The sequence below is a fragment of the Pleurodeles waltl genome, chromosome 7 (genome assembly GCF_031143425.1).
Source record: "Pleurodeles waltl isolate 20211129_DDA chromosome 7, aPleWal1.hap1.20221129, whole genome shotgun sequence".
NCBI classification, from domain to species: domain Eukaryota; kingdom Metazoa; phylum Chordata; class Amphibia; order Caudata; family Salamandridae; genus Pleurodeles; species Pleurodeles waltl.
This window is the reverse complement of record NC_090446.1, coordinates 564,793,048-564,815,936: the sequence shown is the minus strand read 5'-3', so window position 1 is coordinate 564,815,936 and position 22,889 is coordinate 564,793,048. Positions and strand designations below refer to the sequence as shown.

Below are 22,889 nucleotides of genomic sequence, written 5' to 3'. Positions count from 1 at the left end.
GTCAGTACTAATTTGCATAATCAGGTCTTTTGTCTAGTGTTGCACAGTGGGTGAAAAACAGTAGTTTGGAATGCTACTCCAGGTTAGGCTAGTGGGAAGCATTCCTCTCATCAATGTTTTGTGTGATTTATGTAACTCCCTAAGTGGCCAAGGCTATGACTGTACGTGGGTCTATTTCTCACTGTGCCATAGGATCTAAGCTATTCCTTGCTGATGACGTCTAACAAGGCCACAGCCAGTCTGAGGCATTGCTTGTGGTGCCTTCTGAAGGAGGCTTAGCCTGGCAGTTCGGGATGGACAGTTCGCAGGAAGCTCAGGGTCAGAACTGAGATTTTTAAGGCGGGCTATTGTCTAGAGCGAAAAACGATGGGTTGGAATGCTACATTGTGTGATTGCCTGTGGCTAGACTAATCTGATAGAGACTTTTATTTGCAGATTTCTTACCTTAGAATTTCCTCCCAGGTGTCAGACTGGATCAGAAGATTTTTTTCTTCAAGCATTACCCTTGCTCGTCGGTAGGTGCCGTTGGTCGACTCCACGGGCATCGTTGGCATCGTAGTCACCATAGTCACCATGATGACGTCGGGAGTAGTACATAGACACCACCTCAGCGCAGTGACGTCCGTTCTTTTCTTTCTGTGCCACACGCTGATCCGGAGAGAGCTACCCTTGGTCACCTTTTGACCGACTTCCACCCCTTTGTCGACTTTTTGTGAGTTTTTGGTGCATCGAGGGATGTCCCTGAAGACCAGCTTTAAATCGTGCAAGGACTGTCACCACATTATGTCGGTGATGGATCCGCATCTGGTCGTATTGTGGTGACTGGAGCGCGACCACAAACCAAACTCATGCTCCGAGTGCCCAGCCATGCACCAAAGGGCCTTGGAGGAGCGGTCCTTCAAGCTTATGGCAGCCCGGCTCTCGGCTCCGCATAGGTCCTGGTCTCACTCGAGGAGAAGGTCTCGAACGGTCGTGGAGCCACCACCGCTCATCTTGTTCGAAGTCTTCGGGTTAACGTAAAAAGTCGTTGACTTCACCCCGTCGCTCGGCTGATGTGACGCGGGAGGAGCGTCGATGCTCGAGGCCTCAGTCTTCGGAGCCTGCTTCTGGGTCTGCTCTGTGCCTCCCCGAGTTTCTTGGAGCCGGGGTGACCCCTGCCCAATTAAAGGAGCTTTATGAGGCCATGCGCCTCATTTTTGGGCAGCCTGACCCTGCTACGGCACCTTTGGGCCCATGGGGTTCAGTTGGGGGGCCTTCAGGTTCTGCGCCAGCGGCTCCAGCTCTGGCCACCAAAGTCTCTTCCGAATCTGCTCTTTTATCTGCACCGGTCGTACCTTTGAGACCTTCCCTGGTGCCCATTTGATTGTCTGCGCTCCTGACGTCGGTGGTGCCCACCATCGACCTGAACCTCAACAACTCGAAGTAAGAACGGCATCGGCTGCCACCGCCTCCTTCTTCAATGGGGCCTATTCACCCAAGGTTGGATTCTGACCCTTATTCTAATGGGTTGGAATTCGGAAGGATTAGAGGGGTCCCTGGACCCTTATGAATACCAGGATGACCCGAACTTGGACTAGGCACAGGAGTTGGGCGAGGCCAGTGGTCTGGACACCTCTCCAAACATTGGCATGCTGTCTCCTCCTACTGTGGCAATGGCAGAGGGAGCAACTTATTCCATGGTGGTCAGTAGGGCGGCTGAGATCCTCGGCCTTGAGCTGCCTACTGTTCAGGTCATTTCTAATATCCTGACTGAGGTTCCACATCTGAGCCTCTTCTTCCATTCAGTGAAGCCCTCACCGATGTCCTTTTGGGTACTTGGTCCAGACCCAACACAGGGGCTCCTGTAAACAGGACTATCACATGCTGCCATCGGCCTGCCCCGAATGACCCTAGATTCCTGTCCCAACACCCCGTGCCTGAGAGCCTTGTCATCACAGCATCCTCGTCCTCAGGTGCATTCCCTTCCGCACTTCCGGATCGGGAATCAAAAAGGCTGGAGCAATTTGGGAAGATGTTTTCATCTTCCAGTCTCATGCTGTGGTCAGTGAACACTGCATGCCTTTTGGGCCATTATACTCACTCTCTGTGGGATACAGTCACGCAGATACCAGAGGAGGCCTGTGCTATTGTCTCCCAAGCTTTCACCGATGGGAGAGACGTGGCAAAGTTAGTTATCGGATGTGGGCTGGACATGACCAACTCTCTAGGTAGATTGGTTGCGATGACAGTAGCCTTGAGGCGTCACACCTGGTTACGTACATCTGGTTTCTCAGGGGATGTCCAACAGACTCTTATGGGTATGCCCTTTGATGGCTCTCGTCTCTTTGTAGACAAGGCAGAATTGGCTCTAGAGAGGTTCAAGGACTCCCGGGCTACAGCTCGCTCCCTCGCTTTTCCACTGCCCCTTGTCCCCAACAGTCTGCCTCTTGCCCCTTTCGTGGCCACAAAGGGGTTCACTGTTGCGTCCCTTTCCCATCCACCATGCCACCCATGCTGTTCAGCCACTGTGTAGCAGGGGACGCGGGATCCCACGTGGTCATGGGACAGGGAACCAGAAGTCTGCCCAGTCCACCCCTGCCCCTGCTGAAGCCTCCAGCCTCCTAGTCAGTCCCCTCACCTTGGTCCAATTGGTGGCAGGATTCGCCATCACTTGCCCCACTGGGAATCCATCACTATGGACAGGTGGGTTTTGCTGATCGTTCGAAGAGGCTACTCCCTCCCCTTCAAATCTTCCCCACCATCCATGCTCCCATCATTCAGCTGTTTACTGCAGGGTCATTTGGCACTTCTCTGCCAGGATGTCGCTGCTCTCTTGGCCAAGGGAGCCATAGAGAGGGTCCTTGCGCCAGAAGTAGGTCATGGTTGTTATTCCTGCTTATTTCTGGTGCCAAAAAAGACAAGGGCTTATGTCCTATCCTAGATCTTCAGGACCTAAATCTCTTCCTCAAAAAGGAGAAATTCAAAATGCTCACCCTGGCTGAGGTCCGGTCTGCCTTGGACCCAGAAGACTGGATGGTAGCGATGGACTTGCAGGACACTTATTTCCAAATTCCAATCCTGCCTGCCCAAAGAAGTTACCAACAATTTGTGGTAGGCCATGAGCACTTTCAATTTAACGTGCTTATCTTCAGCCTTACCAGCGCCCCTTGTGTGTTCATGAAAGTGATGCTGGTTGTTGTAGCTCTTCTGTGCAGGTTGGGGGTTTTCAGTCCTCCCCCTACCTTGACGACTGGCTGTTGAAGGCGGACTCCCACCTTCAGACTATGGAGAGCCTCCTGCACATGCTGGGGTTTACTATAAACGTGCCAAAGTCACACCTTAATCCCTTTCAGATGCTCCCTTTCATCAGAGCTCTTCTGGACACAATGCAGTTTCGGGCCTATCCTCCCGGAAAGTGAGTCTAAGATATTCAGGCTATGATTCCAATCTTTCAACCTCTATCTTGGGTTTCAGAGAAACTGACTCTGAGGCTGCTGGGCCTCATGGCCTCCTGCATCCTGCTAGTGACACATGCCAGATGGCCGTTGCGGGCTATGCAGTGGGACTTGAAGTTCCAGTGGGCGCAGCATCATTGTCCAGATCTCAGAGGGGACTGCGAAAGACCTGCAGTGGTGGCTTTCGAATCTATATTGGGTCAACGGCAGATACCTTCATAGTGATGGACACGTCACTTCTGGGACGGGACGGCCACATGGGAGAGGTGGAGATCAGAGGCCTCTGGTCTCTGGTGGAGTCTGGGCTCCATATCAATCTTCTGGAGCTCAGAGCAAGCAGGCTTGCACTGAAAGCAATTCTACTCTCTATCAAAGAGAAAGTAGTGCAAGTGTTCAAGGACAACACTACCGCCATGTGGTACTGCAGCAAACAGGGTGGAGTAGGGTCCTGGACCCTTTGTCAGGAGGCGCTCCACCTCTGGACATGGCTGACACATCAGGACGTCACCCTGGTGGTTCAGCATCTGGCAAGCTGTCTGAACGGCAGAGCAGACTAACTCAGGCATCGATGCATAGCCGATCATGACTGGCATCTCCATCCGGAGGTGGCACAAGGTCTCTTTCAACAGTGGGGGGAGCCTTGGTTAGATCTGTTCGCCTCCGCAGGGAACGCACAATGTCAGCTGTTTTGCATGTTGGAGTTCCAAGGCAGCACTCGCTCAGATGCTTTTTGTCTCGAGTGGAACTCCGGCCTACTTTATGCCTTTCCGCCTATACCACTTCCGTCCAGAATTCTCAAGAAGATCAAGAACGACCTGGCCCAAGTAATCTTGATAACTCCGGACTGGGAATGGAGAGTATGGTATCCAGAGCTATTGAGCATGGCCACCGATCCAACACTCTGAATGCCTCTTCGGGAGGATCTTCTGTTGCATCACAAGGGTATCAGTTCTCCACCCAAACCTCTCCAATCTCTGCCTTCATGCGTGGAGATTGAGCGGCGGTAGTTGGCAGCTTTTGCCCTTCCACCTGAAGTCTGTGATGTAACCTTGACAGCCAGGCCCCTTCACCAAAACAGTATATGCTTGTCGTTGGCATAAATTTGTGGCATGGTGTACCAACAAATCTGTTGATCCCCTCTCTGCTCCTCTTTCTGAGGTTATTTGGTTTGTTGTTTCTTTTCCCTAACAGGGCTCCGCTTTGGGCACTCTTAAGGGCTATTTATCGACTGTCTCAGCCTTTCTTAGGTTGCCTGATCAGCTAAGTCTCCTATTGTTAGTAGATTCCTTGAAGGCCTCACCCAGTTTGTGTCTCCCACTCTGTTTATCATGCCTCAGTGGGACCTCAGTCTTGTCCATACTTACTTGATGTGTACTCCCTTTGAGCCGATGCACAATTGTCCCTTACGGCTCCTTACTTTCAAAACTGTTTTTCTTGTTCCCATCACTTCTGCTCTCAGAGTGAGTGAGCTTCAGGCTCTATCTTCTAAGCCCCCATTTTTGTCTGTGCACCCTGACAAAGTGGTGTTACGCACTAAGGCTTCCTTCCCAAAGTCGTTGTTACACCTTTTCATTAGGACAGTCCATCCCTTTGCCTACTTTTTACGCACCTCCACATCCTTCTTATAAGGAGGAGAGACTCCACCGCCTGGATCCAAAAAGAGCGTTGGCATTCTATCTCATTCGTACTAAAGATTTCCAGGTGGACAATCAACTCTTTGTTGGATATGTTGGTGCGAAGAAAGGGAAGCCAGTGAAAAAATGTACCATCTCACGATTGATACTTCTTTGCATCAAGATGTGCTACACTTTGGCAAAGAAGCAACCCCCTGAGGGCTTGCGCGCTCATTCCACCAGAGCAACTGCAGCTTTCACAGCATTAGCATGTGGAGTTCCTGTCTTGGATATCTGCCAGGCAGCAATGCGGGCATCCCTGCACATGTTTACTAAACATTACTGACTGGACAGTCAGGTCCATAGGGACAGCTACTTTAGTTGTTCATTCTTGCAGGACTTTCTAGTATGATCTTAGTTCGCATCCCACCTCTGAGGATGGCATTGCTTGGGTATCTATTCTAAGGTAAGGAATCTGCAACTAGAAGTCTCTCTCTGATGTACAATGACTTACCTTCGGGAACGATATATCTGGTAGAGACATATTCTAGTTGCAGATTCTTTACTGACCCACCCATCCTCCCCGCTTGCGAACTGATTTCTAGTTACAGGGCTTCCCCATTCAGGGCCTTAGCTATGGTGCACTAGTCTCCATGTTCTTCGCGGCTCTGCGCTTTGACACGGAAAGTTGTAAAAAGAAATGGACGTCACTGAGGTGGCATCTATGTACTACTCCTAACGTCATCACGGTGACTACGACACCAAGATGCCCCTGGATTCGACCAACACCACCTACCGATGCGCAAGGGTATTGCTCGAAGAATAAATCTCCGGATCCAGACTGATGCCTGGGGGAAAATTCTAAGGTAAGGAATCTGCAACTAGAATATGGCTCTTCCAGGTATATCATTACTGAAGGTAATTAACGTGTACTTTAAAAGCATCCTTCCCATTATATTTTATGTGATTGTGTGCATATTGTCTGCCTATACTTTTAATTTCCAGCTTGATGCCACTCCAGATATGATGATAATAATAAGGTATATGTTTTCTCTCTATGCCACGAACAGTGATAATTGTCCACTGCATTTCACTTCCATTCACTTAGCCAGTGGAGGGCATTTTACTCTTTGTCCTGGAACACTCTAGCTAAGGTTCCCCATGTATCCCTGTCCATTAACTTCCCATGTGCAGGCACTACCACATAGTTGTTTCTGCCTTGTGATGCACATTGGCTTACACAAACTGTGCGCTAATGTGGCTTTCCTACCATCTCCTACTGGTCCACAGTCTGGCACAGCTTCTGCCTGCATCCAAAGCCTTGGGTGGCCACACAGAACCCAACAACCTATATGTGGAGCTGCAGTCCTTTGCAGATACCACGAATGGCCCACTTGTAGGCCAGAAAATGTTTTGCATTAATACCTCCCCATCTCCTGTGGCACCACCAACATAAGTTTGGCAAGCAGCCACCATGTAGCATGTTGAGAAGCATGCTTCGCCTCGCCCTGCTAGTTGGAAGTGAGTCTCTCACTTCACACCAGTGAGCCAGCTGGCACAGTGGTTCACACCAGCTTGTCACATGCAGTGGTCACTATCTGCAAGGCAGCCGCCTTTGTCTTTCCCTTTGCTCCCATTTACTCTCTCATTGTGAATTGTCACTATCTGCAAGGTTCAACCATGAAAAGGGTTGACGTGACCGAGTACCAAGTTGAAACAATATTCACTGTCACATCAGTTTTTGGTGACGATATTTATCATAAGGATTGGTTCCTGTTCCCGGAGTGGAAATCCTCCTCCACAGACAGTGCACAGATGCCGAAGGAAGCAGTGGTTTCAAGGAAAGGAATATGTAACACTCGCAGCAGGAAAAAAAGGATGTTAACAAATAAGACCAACACTAGCACCCATGTCTCTCACTCCCTTCAAGTTGATAGTACTGCAGCATTGTCTACCTCCAGCTCATGCTTCTACAGTGGGACCTACAAGATCCATCTTTTTGGCTGATAGCTGCCCCAAGGCAGGGAAATAGCAGTATTTGTTAAGGATAAAGGGCAAGTGTGAGGTGGGACCAAATTGTATGGTATTCTAATAAACCTGCCAAGAATCACACATGGCATAGACTTTGAAGGTGTCTCTATGGCTCTCACTATCTATTTTCAGCATCAACCCAACCTAACCTTTGAACGTTTCAAGTTTGCCAGCGCCTATCGAGCCAGACAAAGCCGAGTCTCTTCCTTGCGTGGCTGCCTCTTCTGAATGTTCAATGAAATGCAGGTGAAAATACAAGCTCAGATCACATGTGGCTGTGCTATTCCAGGCACCTGAGAAGATGCATCCTCGGCTACCTGCAATCCCTTCATTCGCACACATAATAAACTTAGCGCATGACTAAAAAGTGTCAGGAGTACTAAGATAAAATGGATTCGCCTTGCAATGGCGTTAGTTACTTCAGTGATGTTATAGCAATTAACTACAAATTCTGAATAGAGATAAAGGTTAGATGTGAATGGAGACGCAGTAAAGTAGCTTAAGGGTACCTCATAGGATTAGCTTTCTGTCACTCTTCGATGACTACAATAAAGTATCTTTCAAGTCTCTTTATGATTCGTCACTGATTATTTAAGTTTTCGTTGATTTTGTTTCATTGCATGATGACTACATATATTTGTATTCAGTAGTTGCTTAACACTACTTCCGGTGTTTGAGCTTGGTGCTTCACGGTGGACACCATGGCCATATTATGTATTGTGCCCCGGAGGCCCTCCCCCACTTTGTGTGCCCGGGGGTACAATAGCATTACAGAAGGGGCTGCAGACGTCTGTGCGGCCTCTTCTGTAATACTGATAGCACTGGGGCACATGCATAACGGCACCAGTCAAATGAGGGAATCAATTTTCCGCTGCACTCTTTTATGCACTGATAACGGAGGCAAAAGGGACCCTTAGGTGAGAGTGTTCTCAGCGTAGCTCTCCACTGGGGCTATAGACTCCTCAGACATCCCCCTGGGGGTAGGGGCAGTCGCTCTCTGCACCTACTTGCAGGGGGTCGCTAATCCCTCTTTAAAGTGCAGATGTGAAATACAGAACATCTCGGAACAGCCGCTCCATATTTCACTGAATGTGCTTCCCGAGGTCAGCCTCAGGTTCACGGCTGCCTTGGAGCCAGAGCATTGTTTGTAACAGGACACACGATCCTTGTTTGCGCCTGGTGTACCTGCTTCAAGGCACAGTGGCCCATTATTACTTAAGACTGTGCCCCAGGCTTAAGGCCTCTGCCACTCCTGGGTAATTTAAATAGTATATCAATTGACTGTCTCAAGGGTGCTTATAGCTGTCACTCCTAGGCGATTCCCTATGTTACACACTTATTGTTTCCTATGTGGATTAATCATTGTTTACTCGCGAGAAACTCCATTTAATGTATGCACTGGTTACTTAATCCCCCTAACGACATTAAGGGCCAGCTGTATCAAAGGTTTTTACCCATTCTGTGTCTATGGGAAAATGTGTTCGTACATATGGCCCTAAGTATCTGCATTCGTGACTACATCTTTTCTCTTACACTGCAACACTTCATGTTTATGTGCAGCTGCGATGCCGGATCACCTTTAGAGCACGTCTTCACACCTTACACACCCCAACCAATAACTACAACTGACCTCCTTTCAGGGACATGAAACACCATAGAAGTGCTTTGATGCAATATAATAAAATGTGCTGCGTCAATGTGTGTGCCAACTACGGAAGCTTTTCTCTAAACCGCTGCCAATGCTTGGGACTTGGCCAGCCTGTGGGAAATAAAACCACTTTGCACAAGGATGCCGGTCTGTGCTGGCACAAGTCACTGGGACTTCATACCACAGCAATGCAGATGCAGCAGCGTCTGTGAAGAATGAGAAAACAAGAAGGAAGTAAGCTTAAAGAGGATGAAATGATCCAGGTCAACCGGCACCATCGCAACAAAAATGCATATCTTTTTGGCCTCCATACTTCTTTTATAAGTGAGGGTGCGGCTACTCAGCCCTTTAAAATAATGTGACCTCTGTTGATGTGCACTATAGACACACTACTCATCAATATTGCTGTGATCCTCCTTCGATTTATCACTAATAATCATGAATCACATTTGCATGTCAAGCCCTACTTCCCTAGTATTTAAGGAACATTTTCTGGAAACCTATCTAAATTGGCAATGGGGTCCAGCGAACAGCCCAATTCACACTCTTGGGCATTCCTGACAAGGTCGCATTATGTAAACCATTTATGATGGGAACCTACACGTACGGAAAAATGTGGTTAATACCTAGCCTGAAATGCACATTTTGCACTGAATTGATCGTGTCTAGGAAGGGTTCCATGAGGCCTGAGTTACACGGAGGTCTGTAAATGAAAAGAAGAGAGTATGTTGAACTGGGAGAGTGGATGTATCAAAGATTTGCATTCTGCAGTAGAAAATGCCAAAAATAAGGTTGTTAGGCTGGTGCATTAGTTTGTGCTGGCGGTCAGGACTGCTTTTCGTGGGCATGGTATAGTTTTGTATTCTGGAAGTAGACGTTCATTTTGCGTGATGGCGGAGCTCTATGAACCTCTCTCTTATGGTGAACACGAGGCCCAGACTTTTGACTATGATTAGATTTTGGAAGTGATGTCACTGTTTGGAAATTGGTCTTTCTCGCATGAAGGTACATCCAAGCAAGTAATCAAGTGTTAAAGATGAGTTTGTTAAATATGGTAACAGAAGCCATAAGGAAAGAAATGTGCAGAGTGATGTGGAGGAATTAGTGGGTCATTGAGAGTCGGGGTCAAACCTGATGGATTGGGGCGTATTTGAAATGGGTGGGAAATGGGATGAGATGGGTCCTGAGACAAAATTAACTGAGTAGACGTTTGAGAGTGAAGGAGGAGTACCAGATATCAAATTGGATTAAGTGAGTGAAAGTCGATGCTAAGAGAGAGAACGTAATTTGGATTACTCGTTAGTGGAGTATGAGAGAGCTGAGGGTGGTTGGGCATGGGGGGCAGCTGTAGGCAGCCACAGTGATGAGGGGAGTGTGGAAAGTGGTAGTGGTATGGAGTGGGGGTTGGTCGGGTCCAGTAGAAGTCATGGTAGTCTAGAGCAATACTGTGATTGGGAGGAGGAGGAGGGGTACTAGAATGAAAGGATGGAGGTTGATGCAGGGAGTAAGGAGTGAATATGGGAGTGGTCGATGCGAAGCTTAGGGGAAATGGTTGCTGGGAGGATGTCTTTGAGGAGGAGATACTGAGAGGGGCTATGAGGCAGAAAAGCTTATTAGGAGGAAGGTGCTGTGAGTAGGAAGTTGGGGTGTAGATACTGAATGACTAGGAGGTGATGTGGAAGGTGATGAGCATGGAGTGGCGTTCTTATGGTGTAAGGGTGAAGGAGAACAGTGTTTGAGTATAAAACATGGGGTGGACTGTGAATGGAACTGAGTCAGCAGGGGGGAGGGTAGGAATACGGGTAAACGGAGAATAGAGAAAAAGTGTAGGAGCCATAGGAGGAAGAGGTGAAGAAAAAGGGAAGCGTAGGAGAATTGGAGTGAAGAGAGCATAATCTAGCAGACAAGAGGCAGCCTGCAGTGTCATGGGAGGGTGCATAAATAGAGATGTCTGGGAAGAGTGAGGATGTGCAAATGGGGCAGCGCTTCTCCTTGAATCAAGGGGCTCCCAAACATGACTTACCACTTCGCAGTGTAACGCCCACACAGATCTCACCTGAGTGCAATACCAGAACAAGTTCATTATAAAAGAAATACACTTAAGCGGTCCTTTGGTTTGATCATCAGCCTGTGTGCTCATCGTTTTCTCGTCCCCATATGTTTCTTGTACAGTACAGCTTTGTGTCTGCCACTCCATCTTGTGGGAAGGGAGATCAAGCTTGTGTCTTGCTCAGAAAATTATGCATGTATAAACCACTCAAGCTCCTAGCTGTAGAGCAGATGGTGGGGCAAGCTTAGCAAGAAGTGGTAAGTCCATTTCCCGGGGACAGCCATAGGGACTGAGTGGCCACTGCTCCTCATTGGAGCATTCTGCAGGTCTACTTACAAGTGATGCTGACCATTGGTAACATGTTATCAGCAGATCCATCTGTGTTATAACGACTCTTCGGATGTAATTAATATGAATGCGGGCTTTTCACGCCAGAGTTTTAAGTAAGTTTTGTTAGACAGTTGTTCCAGGGTTCCTTAGCGGCAGGCAATTTTAGAAGGGAGGCAGGAGGGTGGGCAGGAAGCACACTCATTCATTCGCACACTCATTTACAACACTCATCAACATTCAAACATACACGCATGCTATAAACATTCATTTAAAAAAACACACAGACACACACACTTACCTTAACTCGGAGGTCCCAGGAGGGCTGGGGCTGCTGCCTAGGTCAGCCAGGGAGGGAAGGCAGCAGTCCCAACTTCGTCACAGAGTGGGATGGGGTCAGTGAGACTGCTGACCCCACCCCACTCTGTGACGAGGTGTCACTGATTGACACTCGCCCGCCCTGGACGCTTAGGGGCTTAAACCTGAAGCGCCCATGTCTGAGTCAATGGGTGACGATTTCCCTCATCACCGAGGGGGGGCCTCGAGGCACCTTTGCTGAGCTGAGGAGGTCACGCCCATAGGAGCTGTGACCTCTTCAGCCCAGCAAAGTTCCGCTCAGGCAGCCAGGAGTCTGTGCAAATCGCGCATGTCTCGCTTCTGGCTGCCTGAGCTGAACATGAAATGTGTCTGCCAGGCTGACCTTTGCTCAGCCTGACAGGCACTCTTCATGAGGGGCAAAAGGTGGGAGGGGGCATGTCCCCTCCACCCTAAAGGACGGGCCTCGCCTGGGTGTATATTGGAACATCAGGACAAAAGCAGCACCCACTGCAGTGCAGTGTCAGTCATTCATTCATGCAGAAACGGACCTAAGTCAAGTGGTGCTAAAATCATCTGAATACAGTGAGGCACACTACATTAGGCAGTCGACTGCTTAAAAACAGATGGGTCATGGACGGTGCCAATAATGGTAGCTTTATTTTATTAAGCAGTTGCAAGTAATATGACAGGGAGGCTGTCCACGTTTGTCCACCTTTGCTGTAAAATTGAGGATGTTAAAAAAATATATTGAGTGTAAGTGTACTGAATTTAAAAGTTTTCGTACGAACTAGGAGGAAACAATACAAATCTCTGGTGTTAAATAAATAATGTATGCATTATTCTTGAAGTTTCTAGAAAGTGAAACCATACTTTGAATGGGGGATGTTGGTGCTGTATAAGAAATTCAGTTCTGTTGAAATGCAGTCTTAATCACTGTTGTATTTTAATGTTTGTTATGCCAATATATGATAAAATGTTTTCTAATGAATTTTCCATTTATAACTGTTAAGTGGCCAACACTGGAATAAATTATTAACTAGTATACCGACCCACTGCTTTTGTTATGTTTTTAGTATTATTTTTTCATTTCCTATCTTTACCCTAAGCCTCTTTGTTTGGTTTTAGTTCTCCTCACATTCTCTATGCTGCCCCCTCCACCTTTCTCAAGTTATGTCATTGTCCCATGCACAGGTATTACCGCAACACACATGGGGTCATCATTGTTTACGACGTCACAAACCCAGCCTCCTTCGTCAATGTCCAGCGATGGCTGCATGAGATCAGCCAAAACTGTGACTCGGTTTGCAAGATCCTTGGTAAGTTTGTGTTTTAGCCTGCCTTGCAGCCTCCTGTTTGTACATGTACCCAACTATGATGTTTTCCCCCTGTGAGACCAGATGTGCTGAGACCTTTCTCTCCAAACATGTCTCTCTTCCAAAGCCCTACCCTGAGCGGGCACCTATGTTTCAAGCTACCTCAGTATTCATCAGCCACGTAGTTGTCTCACTGAATGCCTTTGCCAGATATTCTCTTCCCTGACCATTCATCTACCTTGCAGACTCCTAAAGCAACTCTACCACGCAGACCCTGTGTCCACTGAACATTGCCCACCCGAGTCAGGCCTTCCTCCCTTGTGTTTATCCACCTTGCATCTCCTTATTTTTTTGGGGTACACCGACCAGGGGGACTCTTTCCTGCATGGACACATGTACCAGCACCTCTCACCAGTGGACTTTGCCCATCTCCATTCTCGACTTTCTTGGAGCCTTCTCCCAGTGGGTGCCTGTGACCTGCAGTCTCCGACACTACAGTTTCCTTCCAAAGCACACACATCTTGCACCATTGTTAGTGGCTTAGTGTTGGGAGTCCCTGCCCAGTGCCTTCACAAAAGTAGAGCAGTTAGAGCTCTCTGTACTGGACCCAGTGCTTTTGGAGCCCTGAGCTACCTTTACACGATACATTTATATAATAATGAAGGAGGCCGGATCTCTACACCATCAGCTAACGCAGACACACCAGCAGGCAGATCCAATAATACCGCGCTTTCTCTTGCCCTAATGAACATTTGTGTTTTAATTCGAAGTTGATCCCTGCATTGCAAACCAAGGAGGGACTTCACACAAGTTTGTGCATCAGGCCTGTGCTTATCCTGCTGCCTCTTCCAAAAGCAATCTTCAATACCGGTCAAATATTTGGTTTGTGAAAGAAAGTGAAGTCTAATGTTTACTAGGTCATCCCATTAAAATGAATGAAGGATTAACCATGTTAGGAAGTAGATGCAGGTTTGTAAAGTGAGTGATGCTACTGATTTCTATGAATGGATGTTATTTCTTTGGAGCGTGAATATCATTTAAAAAAAATGTGACCCCCTACAAATAAAATGAGGTTACAGGTATGAATATCTATCTACCATGTGACTTTGTCCTTGGGCATTTGATAGTGGCCTGTGCTCTACGGATGCAGTGGCCTTGGTCGTCTTCCTCACAGCTCACTTCTCCAGCAGCATCTGCTCTGTGCACATACCCGTCATGGAATCTCTTCCATTGCCTTGGATTTGTTGAGCATCCTCAGCCCAGACATGCACCTGCTGGTTACGTCCTATGATGGCATGCCTGCATGATCAGATACCAGCCTTACTGTCTGAGTATGACCTATCCTTGAAACGTCCTCGTGGGCAGTGGCCCCAAACCAGCCTTGCCTCGGTACACTTGTGTGCCCTGCAGCCCCTCTGTGCTTGCATGTCCCCGTGTCCTCCCCAAGTGTACACACTCCCTGCAGCATCCTCTGTGTGGCTAGCCAAGAAATATAATTTGTTGAGTCCATGTTGGTCACAAACTAACACCAGGGCAACAGTGACACATAGGGCCAGGCCAGACTATGGTACTTGTGAAGTTCTTTGAGGTTGGTAGTGTTGGGAAGGCAGACACATAGGCCAAATATGGGTATAAGGCAAACAAATCCTCACCAATAGCTGTCATTTCTGACTGCTCCGTCTGGTAGGTGTGCGTGCTGCAGCATTAGAAAGCGAGCATGAGCCCTTGGCATGGGTGCTGCTGCCCCACCTCGGATCCGACTGACTTGTAAATCCATTCACCTGAGTGCCTTGGGGCCATCCTGTATTCAGCAATGGAACCTGTGGGGTACAGCTAACAAGATGAACATTCCCTTAACAGTCACATTATCCACTTTTTAGAAAATAGGAGATCAAGTGCGCAGCAATGAGTCCATAGACTTAATCAGAAACCTGACTTTTTTGGAAGAGAAAACAGTGGGGCCTGTAGTGAACTGAAGAGATCGGTTCATTAGTGTGATCCTTTATGGTATTTACAAGGCGCTTTGACCATCGAGCTCTTGTACAATAATTGGAAATGAGGATAACTCAGTTTCTACTGTGCACACGGTGAAGTGCAGGATGCAGTAGTGAAGGAGGAGGTTTTGGTTCCGGGGTGGGGTACTCCAGTTACGTTTTACAAACACATTTAAGCCCTTAATCACACGGGGTCAGCAGTTGCTGTTTTACTGAGCGTGTGCTATAAAAAAAAAAGTGGAAACAATGAGTGATGTTTCCAGTCTCTGTCATAGTTTGGCAGGTCTTCCTCAGGACAGTTTATTTTTCAGCAGGATTTAATCAGCATTCTAACAGACACTATGGCCCGTAGTTTAGCAGTTTAGCGTCAAAAAAATTTGCGCCGGCTAACGCCATTCTGAAGCGCCATGCGGGCGCCGTATTTATTGAATGGCGTTAGCCGGCGCAAGCAGACCGGCGCTGCCTGGTGTGCGTGGAAAAAAACCACGTACACCAGGCAGCGCCGGCGTTGGGAAAAATGGCGTTAGGGCGTCTTAAAAATGGCGCAAGTCAGGTTGACGCTAAAAAATCGTCTTAACCCGATTTGCGCCATTTTAAACGACGCCCAGACGCCATTTACATGACTCCTGTCTTAGTAAAGACAGGAGTCATGCCCCCTTGCCCAATGGCCATGCCCAGGGGACTTATGTCCCCTGGGCATGGTCATTGGGCATTGTGGCATGTAGGGGGGCACAAATCAGGCCCCCCCTATGCCAAAAAAAAAATATAAAAAAAAAAAATGTATACTTACCTGAACTTACCTGAATGTCCCTGGGGTGGGTCCCTCCATCCTTGGGTGTCCTCCTGGGGTGGGCAAGGGTGGCAGGGGGGGTCCCTGGGGGCATGGGAGGACAGCTGTGGGCTCATTTTGAGCCCACAGGTCCCTTAACGCCTGCCCTGACCCAGGCGTTAAAAAGTGGCGCAAATGCGGGGTTTTTTGACCCGACCACTCCCGGGCGTGATTTTTGCCTGGGAGTATAAATACGACGCATTTGCGTCGCCGTCATTTTTTTAGACGGGAACGCCTTCCTTGCATCTCATTAACGCAAGGAAGGCGTTCACGCAAAAAAATGACGCTATTTGCCCATACTTTGGCGCTAGACGCGTCTAACGCCAAAGTATAAATATGGCGTTAGTTTTGCGCCGAATTTGCGTCGAAAAAAACGACGCACATTCGGCGCAAACGGAGTATAAATATGCCCCTATGAATGCTGGTTAAGCATGCTGCTGAAGGCCTTCATTACATGCCAATGTATGCAAAATGTAGATATACACGTTCACAAAATTTTGAGCGAAACACGATGGTGATGTTTGCCTACATTGGCCTGGAACTGTTGATCTGAGCATTGTAGGAGAGGTGTGACGGAGCAAGGGGCAGACACTTGTGTATCTCTTGGTATATCATTTTTTCCTAGGTTTTACAAAGCTCTCTTCCTCCCAGGGCTAGACAAGGGATACTCCCCCGACCCCACCGCCACTTCCATCAGATGTCCTATACTCCACTCACCCCCTTCATTTCTCACATTATCATTTTTTTCCTCTACAGTGGGCAACAAGAACGAGGACCCATCCCGAAAGCAGGTGGAAAGTGCAGATGCTAAACGCTTTAGTGACCAGATGGGGGTGCGGCTATTTGAAACAAGTGCCAAGGAAAACAGCAATGTGGAAGAGGTAAGGATGGGGACAGACTTGTTGAATGTAGAACACCAACTTTGAACACTGAAGCTTTCTACAGAGTTCTATAACACTGAGACTGAAGGAGGTGAGTGCGTGTGGTATTGTAGCACAGCAGGTGGAGGTTGTGAGAGTGACAGCTCGCATTCTAGGACACCATAGGTGACTGATGGGTAAGGGGGCACTTAGTGTTCAAGAGCTTCATAATGGAAAAGATGATGGAAGCATTTGAGAAGCAACATGGAGTTGGGTGACCACCTAATACCGCCATCGAGGTAGCATGGGCTGTCTACCATTTAACACTCAATTGAGGGAGTCACTTGATTGTGTGGAATACCAGTGTAAGGGGAAACAGGTTACTGGGAGGGGGGCTAAATGATCCAAACTCAGTTCCATCAAGTCTTTACCTAGCCACAAAGTACAAAATCGCACTGGAAAAAAATTGTTGTATGAAGGAAAAAGATTAACAGCAGGTGGCTATCACCAGTTAAGAAATTACTTCATGAGTAAAGGTAATATTACTTTTCTTTAGTCACAGAAAAACGTTAATGTGCTTAGAAGCCTACGAGAAACTTTCAATACAAAGGATATTGGCTGCTTCTCAGAACACTTTGCCCCAACTGAGCTGGATTAACACACACTCGTGCCTTATACCTCATTTACACAATCCCATTTTCGAAGATATTGAAGAAAGGGAAATTGGGGTATCTGCAGAAATCGGAGACATCATAGGTTTATAGTGACAGAACCCATATTGTGCACACGGCCTCGGTTAGTGATGAACCCATATTGTGCACACGGCCTCGGTTCGTGGTTCGTGAATGAACCCATATTGTGCCCACGGCCTCGGTTCGTGGATGAACCAATATTGTGCACACGGCCTCGGTTCGTGGTTCGTGAATGAACCCATATTGTGCCCACGGCCTCGGTTCGTGGATGAACCCATATTGTGCACACGGCCTCGGTTCGTGGATGAACCAATATTGTGCCCACGGCCTCGGTTCGTGATGAACCCATATTGTGCACACGGCCTCGGTTCGTGGATGAACCCATATTGTGCCCACGGCCTCGGTTCGTGATGAACCCATATTGTGCACACGGCCTCGGTTCGTGGATGAACCAATATTGTGCACACGGCCTCGGTTCGTGGTTCGTGAATGAACCCATATTGTGCCCACGGCCTCGGTTCGTGGATGAACCCATATTGTGCCCACGGCCTCGGTTCGTGGATGAACCCATATTGTGCACACGGCCTCGGTTCGTGGAAGGGCTGCCTGCTGTGACTGATTCTGCCCTTGACCATGCAGTTTAAGAAAGTCCTGTGGACGCTAGTGGGGGAGAAAGGCTAAGATGTCCTAGACAACACAAGAGTTTGTGTTTGGTACGTAATTTATTTAGTCCAGATTTTAGGAAGAGCATTGTCACGTGGTGCAGGAAATTTTGAAAATATATCTTATATATTATAGCTCTCTTGGAAACCTTATCAAGCACTGTGCTGTAGGTTGGTAACAAGGATGTTAATGAAAAACATTGACAGTTGTAAAGTGGGTACTTTTTATTTAAAAAAAAGGTTTTCCCAGTGTTAACCAATTGGCCTAAATTAGAGCCTTGAAGAAGAGGGTCTAGATATGTACAGTTGATTGGTATTGGTTCCTGGGAAATCCGCAGTAAGGATAGTTCTTTGAAATCTGTGCACCCCAATTTCTGCAACGTCTTCCATTTGGGTCTCAGTGCATCATGCCGGCTAGCACTTATCTTTGAGGGAGGAAACTCTCTGGTAGGCACTGTTTGGAAGATGCTTAAACTACAAGCAGTGGGAGCAGCTACTGGAAATGTTAATGTTAGGTACCACATGGAAGAGTGTCACACCACTGCTATGAGGATATCCACCGGGAAGAAACCCGTACTGTGTGAACGATGGGGCATTGCAACGAGGAAGCATCTTCCATAGTTGTCGGGACACAGCAATAAAAGGAAGTTCATACTACCGGTACTTGAGCCACAGCCATGAGCATTGTTTGCTTTATATTTTATATACAGTTTTGTTTAAAGAAACATTTTTGATAAGTTTTACATTTTTCACATAAATCACATTTTGGCGATGAGATGGGCTTTTTGGGAACTGTAGCATAATCAACAATAAACAGCATATATGTTTGCAATGCAGTCTATAGAATAAATAAACAGTTCTACGTAAAGCCTGGCTCTGGCCCTTTGTATATAGCAAAACAGCAAAACAATATGTATTTCCTTGGTGTACTCAAACCTGTTATAGGATATCGGCAACCCCAGATTTTACCGAATTTCTTAGGACACCTGCAATAAAATGCGCTCTCTATGACCATACACCAGACTAGGCTACAACTCCTTTCTTTGGTGGGTGGTGATGTGGGGCTACCCAATCTGAATGCGGCATCTCATTGTGATATCACTAATTCCAGAATGACGGGGAGCTTTTGACGTCTGTTTACATCTTGATCGCTCTTTTTGAAGCTCTGCCGAGGGCAGCTCCAGTCCTAGTGTTAGTCTCAACATCTCCTAGTTGGTAAACAATGCTGCTGTCACTGAGGGAGCAATGTACTGAAGTTGTATTCTTTCTGCCCTATCTTTCAGATGTTTAATGCCATCACCTTCATGGTCTTGAAAGCCAAAATAGACAATCTGGCCCGTCTGAACCAGCCTAACGAGGTGGTGAAGATCAACAAACCCAAAAAGAAGCCGCCGGTGAAGAAGTGTTGCTGAGCCCCCGCAGAATGAGGAAGCCTGTCAAAGACTGTGGCAGCGAGAGACTGAGCTCACATGATTCTGGTGTGGGGTTACTGTAACTTCCGTTCTGCCTTGCGGACCTATCAAAAGGATCAATAACAATGCATGGTTTATGGCAGCAGAGAATGTGGGGATCGATCAGTTTCAGTGCTTTGCAGGGTGAAGACAGTGGGGCACTAGACTCATCACTGTGGGGGTTCTCCATGGAAATCCCTAGCCCCACTCTTTTGCTTGCCACTTTGAAAGACTTTTTCAGCCAGGATTATGATGGTGGGAATGGACCATAGACTGGGATCTGTAGAGCCCCCCCGCTGCATGAATTGTCCTAGCAAAGATCCTTATGTGGAAGAATGTACTGGAACAAAATTTGCACAAGGATCATCCACTGACATGGAGGCCTCAGACCATCTGTACAATGTCCCCTCTACTATCATAGAATTGTCCAGTGACTGATCGCACCACTGTCCTCACAGTTAATTTTTCTTTTTTAGGAGTATTTTCTGTGTATTTTGGTAGACAGTCTTGGTTTTGTTAGAGATAAAAGCCCAGACTGACACTTAATGGTGCTCCCGAGCCTAGTTGTGGTAAGATCTACTTAATTTCAACCATACCTGTTGCATACCCATCACCAACCTACGGCTCTTCAATCAGGTAGCCACCGAAACATTTTCTGCTTCTATATGTGGGCACTGGCCTTTGTATGCATATCTTGTCCATGGTTGCTTGTGTATTTCCAACCCTATGATTTTGAGTGTGTATAACATTCCCGGCGATTAACTGTGTGGCTTACGGTTAATCGTGTCCATGGTTTGCCAAGCAATTGTATCAATATTTGGCTTGGCACATGGTTATTATGTATACCTCTTGCCCTGTGGTCATGTTGTGGCTGGCATCAGAGCTACCTGTTTGTATGGATTGTCCTGTGGCTACTTGTGAATGACTCTCCCTCCCCCACTGGTTCTCTATTACTTGTCCTGTGGATACTCCTATGAATAGCTTGCCACATAGCTACCTGAGCATCCTGCTTGTCCCATGGCTGCCTGTGTATTGCTTGCCCTTTGGTTATCTATATCTGTGGTTTGCCCCAAATCTACCCGTGTATTTCCTGCTGTTTAATTACCTTTGTGTGGATTGCCTGGTGGTTACTTCTCTGTGACCTATTGCCTAGGTACCTGTGTTCATGGTTTCTGCAGTGGCTTAACCCTTGATTATCTGGATGCATAATGTGCCTGGTGGTTACCTCTGTAACTTGCTACCTGTGTGTATGATTGGTCGTGTGGCTCCCTTTTCATGTGGCGTGCCCCTTTGACCCCAGTAAGAACATCTCACCCACCATCCTCTCATCTCAGTTACAGGTTTTGTGATCAGTCAGACGGGTGGCATTAAACGCTGTGTGGTTCAGCTTCTTTGGCCTGCCACTCTCAGACCACCAGTAACTTGCACTTTTGTTTAAACAACGTTTGCCCCCCTTCCCCCCCCCCCTCTCCCTCCCTCCAGTGCCATGGACCACCTCTTTCCTTACTCAATAGGAAGGCAACCTTGGGCCTGATAAGTGGGCAACCGGCTAGCCTCATGGCAGAGGCCTCACAGTAGAAATGACGCCACTTAATGACCTCTCACTTGACCTGTACGCCTTTTCTGTATTATTTTACATTTGTGTCCTAGAGAACCCCTTGTTTTCTCACCGAGCTGTTAGTCTGGACCAAACACCTTCTTCTAAAACGGAGTTTTGTGTGTCATTGTTTGTTTTCATTTTTATTTTTAAATGTATGAATCCAGCTCTTGCTGAACATAAACTTCACAATGAGGCCATCTCACTAAAATCTGTTAAAACTCACCCTTTGGTGTTTTACACCCCGTAAATTGGCAGTTCACTATTCAATAAAAAGCCATATATATGTATGAGGTTGTTTGTGCTTTGTTGGTGGAAAACACATTTTTTTCCAAGCAACACACAGATACTGAGAATCATTTTTTGTTTTTTGCATTGTTCAGTGTTTACGTTACCCAAATAACTAACAATACTTTTGTTTACAGCAAAACTAAATGCAACTATAACCTCTGCACAATCACGACGGGCTTTCAGTGGGCTGTGAAGAACGTTGGGTACAAATACAAAATCTATATTTATATTTGCAGTATGTGTTTTAGATATAAATGCTGTGCTCTCATGCAATCTTTCTTTAAAACCTGTGTGTGGAGGTTTAAGTGTACAGTATGTTCAATGACTCTTGATCATGTTAACTGAGACTCGCAATGCACGAGGACGCAGTCTACACATCGAGGTTAATTGCTGCCCTGTGCGGCTTGGAGATGTTTGTCGGATCCCCATCGAAATGCCGAGCACTGAGGAAAAAAGCTCGTCAAAGAATCGGAAACCGACGGCAGTTGCAAGCACCCATTTGAGGAGCAGTTAGCCGAATGGTTTCGGCGCCTCATCTGCTGTCAGGTCTCGGGGACCACCGTGAGGTTAGTGATCTTTGTTCACCAGGGATCACAGTGAGAGTGCTTTGCTTTTAAAAGACCCTTCAGCTACTCAAGTAAAGCTTCTAGTCGCACTGGTGTAGCAAACTTGGCATGGGCCCTAATGCATCCAAGAAGAGCGGGCCTCCTTCCCTCCAGTGAAGCAACAAAAGTCAATTATTGAGGTTCAGTGCGCCCTTTCCACTCCTTACCCACAATTGTAATGTGAATTGCTCCACTAATGAGAGATAAGCCTCTGCCCATAACTTACATCTGAAAATGTGCATGTATTGTAATTACATTATATAGCGCTTAAAACATACAAGGCTCTGAAAGTCATGCTCCTGATTTTGCCCTGGTGATTGTCGCCTTTCAGAGACTGTGGCACATTGTATTTCCCCTTTTTAGGTCTTTCTGCCTCTTGAAACTGCGCATTTAGGCTCCAAGGGGAGGAACACTGTCTGCTATTTGAAGAACGAGTGAGTTGGTGGTAACAGAAGAGAAATTAGAAAGAGGTGAAGGAGGGCAGCGGGTAACAGAGGCCACAAAAGACAGGTAAAGATCATGGAGCAGAGGCTTTGCAATCCTGTGTGGCAGTCTGCCAGCCATACTGTTCGTGTATGTTGCAGAGATCTTGGAGCACAAGCTTTGAACTATGGACCAGAGCACTGAGGAGACAAACTATGGTAGCTTATGTGACAAGTACATGATAGGAGGTGTACTCTTCCCTATGAGCCGGACAGCAGAACTCGTGTCCCTGAACCGTAGGTGAAGGGCAGTTATAGCTATAGTTTCCTAAATCCTAGGAGCAGGGCAACTTTTATAAGCTTTTCCAAACTTTAGGTGAACCACAGGCAGAACAAACAACAATAAAACTGCAGGAGCATGGTTTAGTGTTGGGGGCCCTAGGACCTCATGCTACTAAAGTAACTGACACAGACACAGACACAGTAGCATGGTAGTTGGAACTGGCCACGGGCACGTGCGTTCAGCCCCTTTTAATGGCAGGGTCACCTGACTGGTGACGCCTGTGTTGGGTGGGTGTGGGGTGTGCATGTAAGACCAGCCCTCAGCCGAGTGGCTGACCGAAACACTAGAAATTGTCCAGCAGAACACTACATCCCTCCCAAACTTTATTGAGGAACCAAACAACAAAGTACAACCTGTGGGAGAGAAACAAGGACACAAAATGTATACACAGAGTCTCTTCAGGCGGTCT

At 47.2% G+C, this 22,889-nt stretch overlaps 1 protein-coding gene across 1 annotated transcript in view; it reads left to right on the top strand.

The window, feature by feature from the left end:
- LOC138304351 (ras-related protein Rab-35-like) overlaps positions 1-21,109 on the top strand; it is a 98,843-nt gene extending 77,734 nt beyond the window's left edge. Inside the window, exons 4-6 of the mRNA XM_069244327.1 lie at positions 12,613-12,737; positions 16,314-16,438; positions 19,055-21,109. Of these exons, the coding sequence (XP_069100428.1) occupies positions 12,613-12,737; positions 16,314-16,438; positions 19,055-19,183 (379 nt within the window). The 3' untranslated portion in view covers positions 19,184-21,109. The remainder of the gene's footprint in view (positions 1-12,612; positions 12,738-16,313; positions 16,439-19,054) is intronic.
- Positions 21,110-22,889: the final 1,780 nt, after the last annotated feature.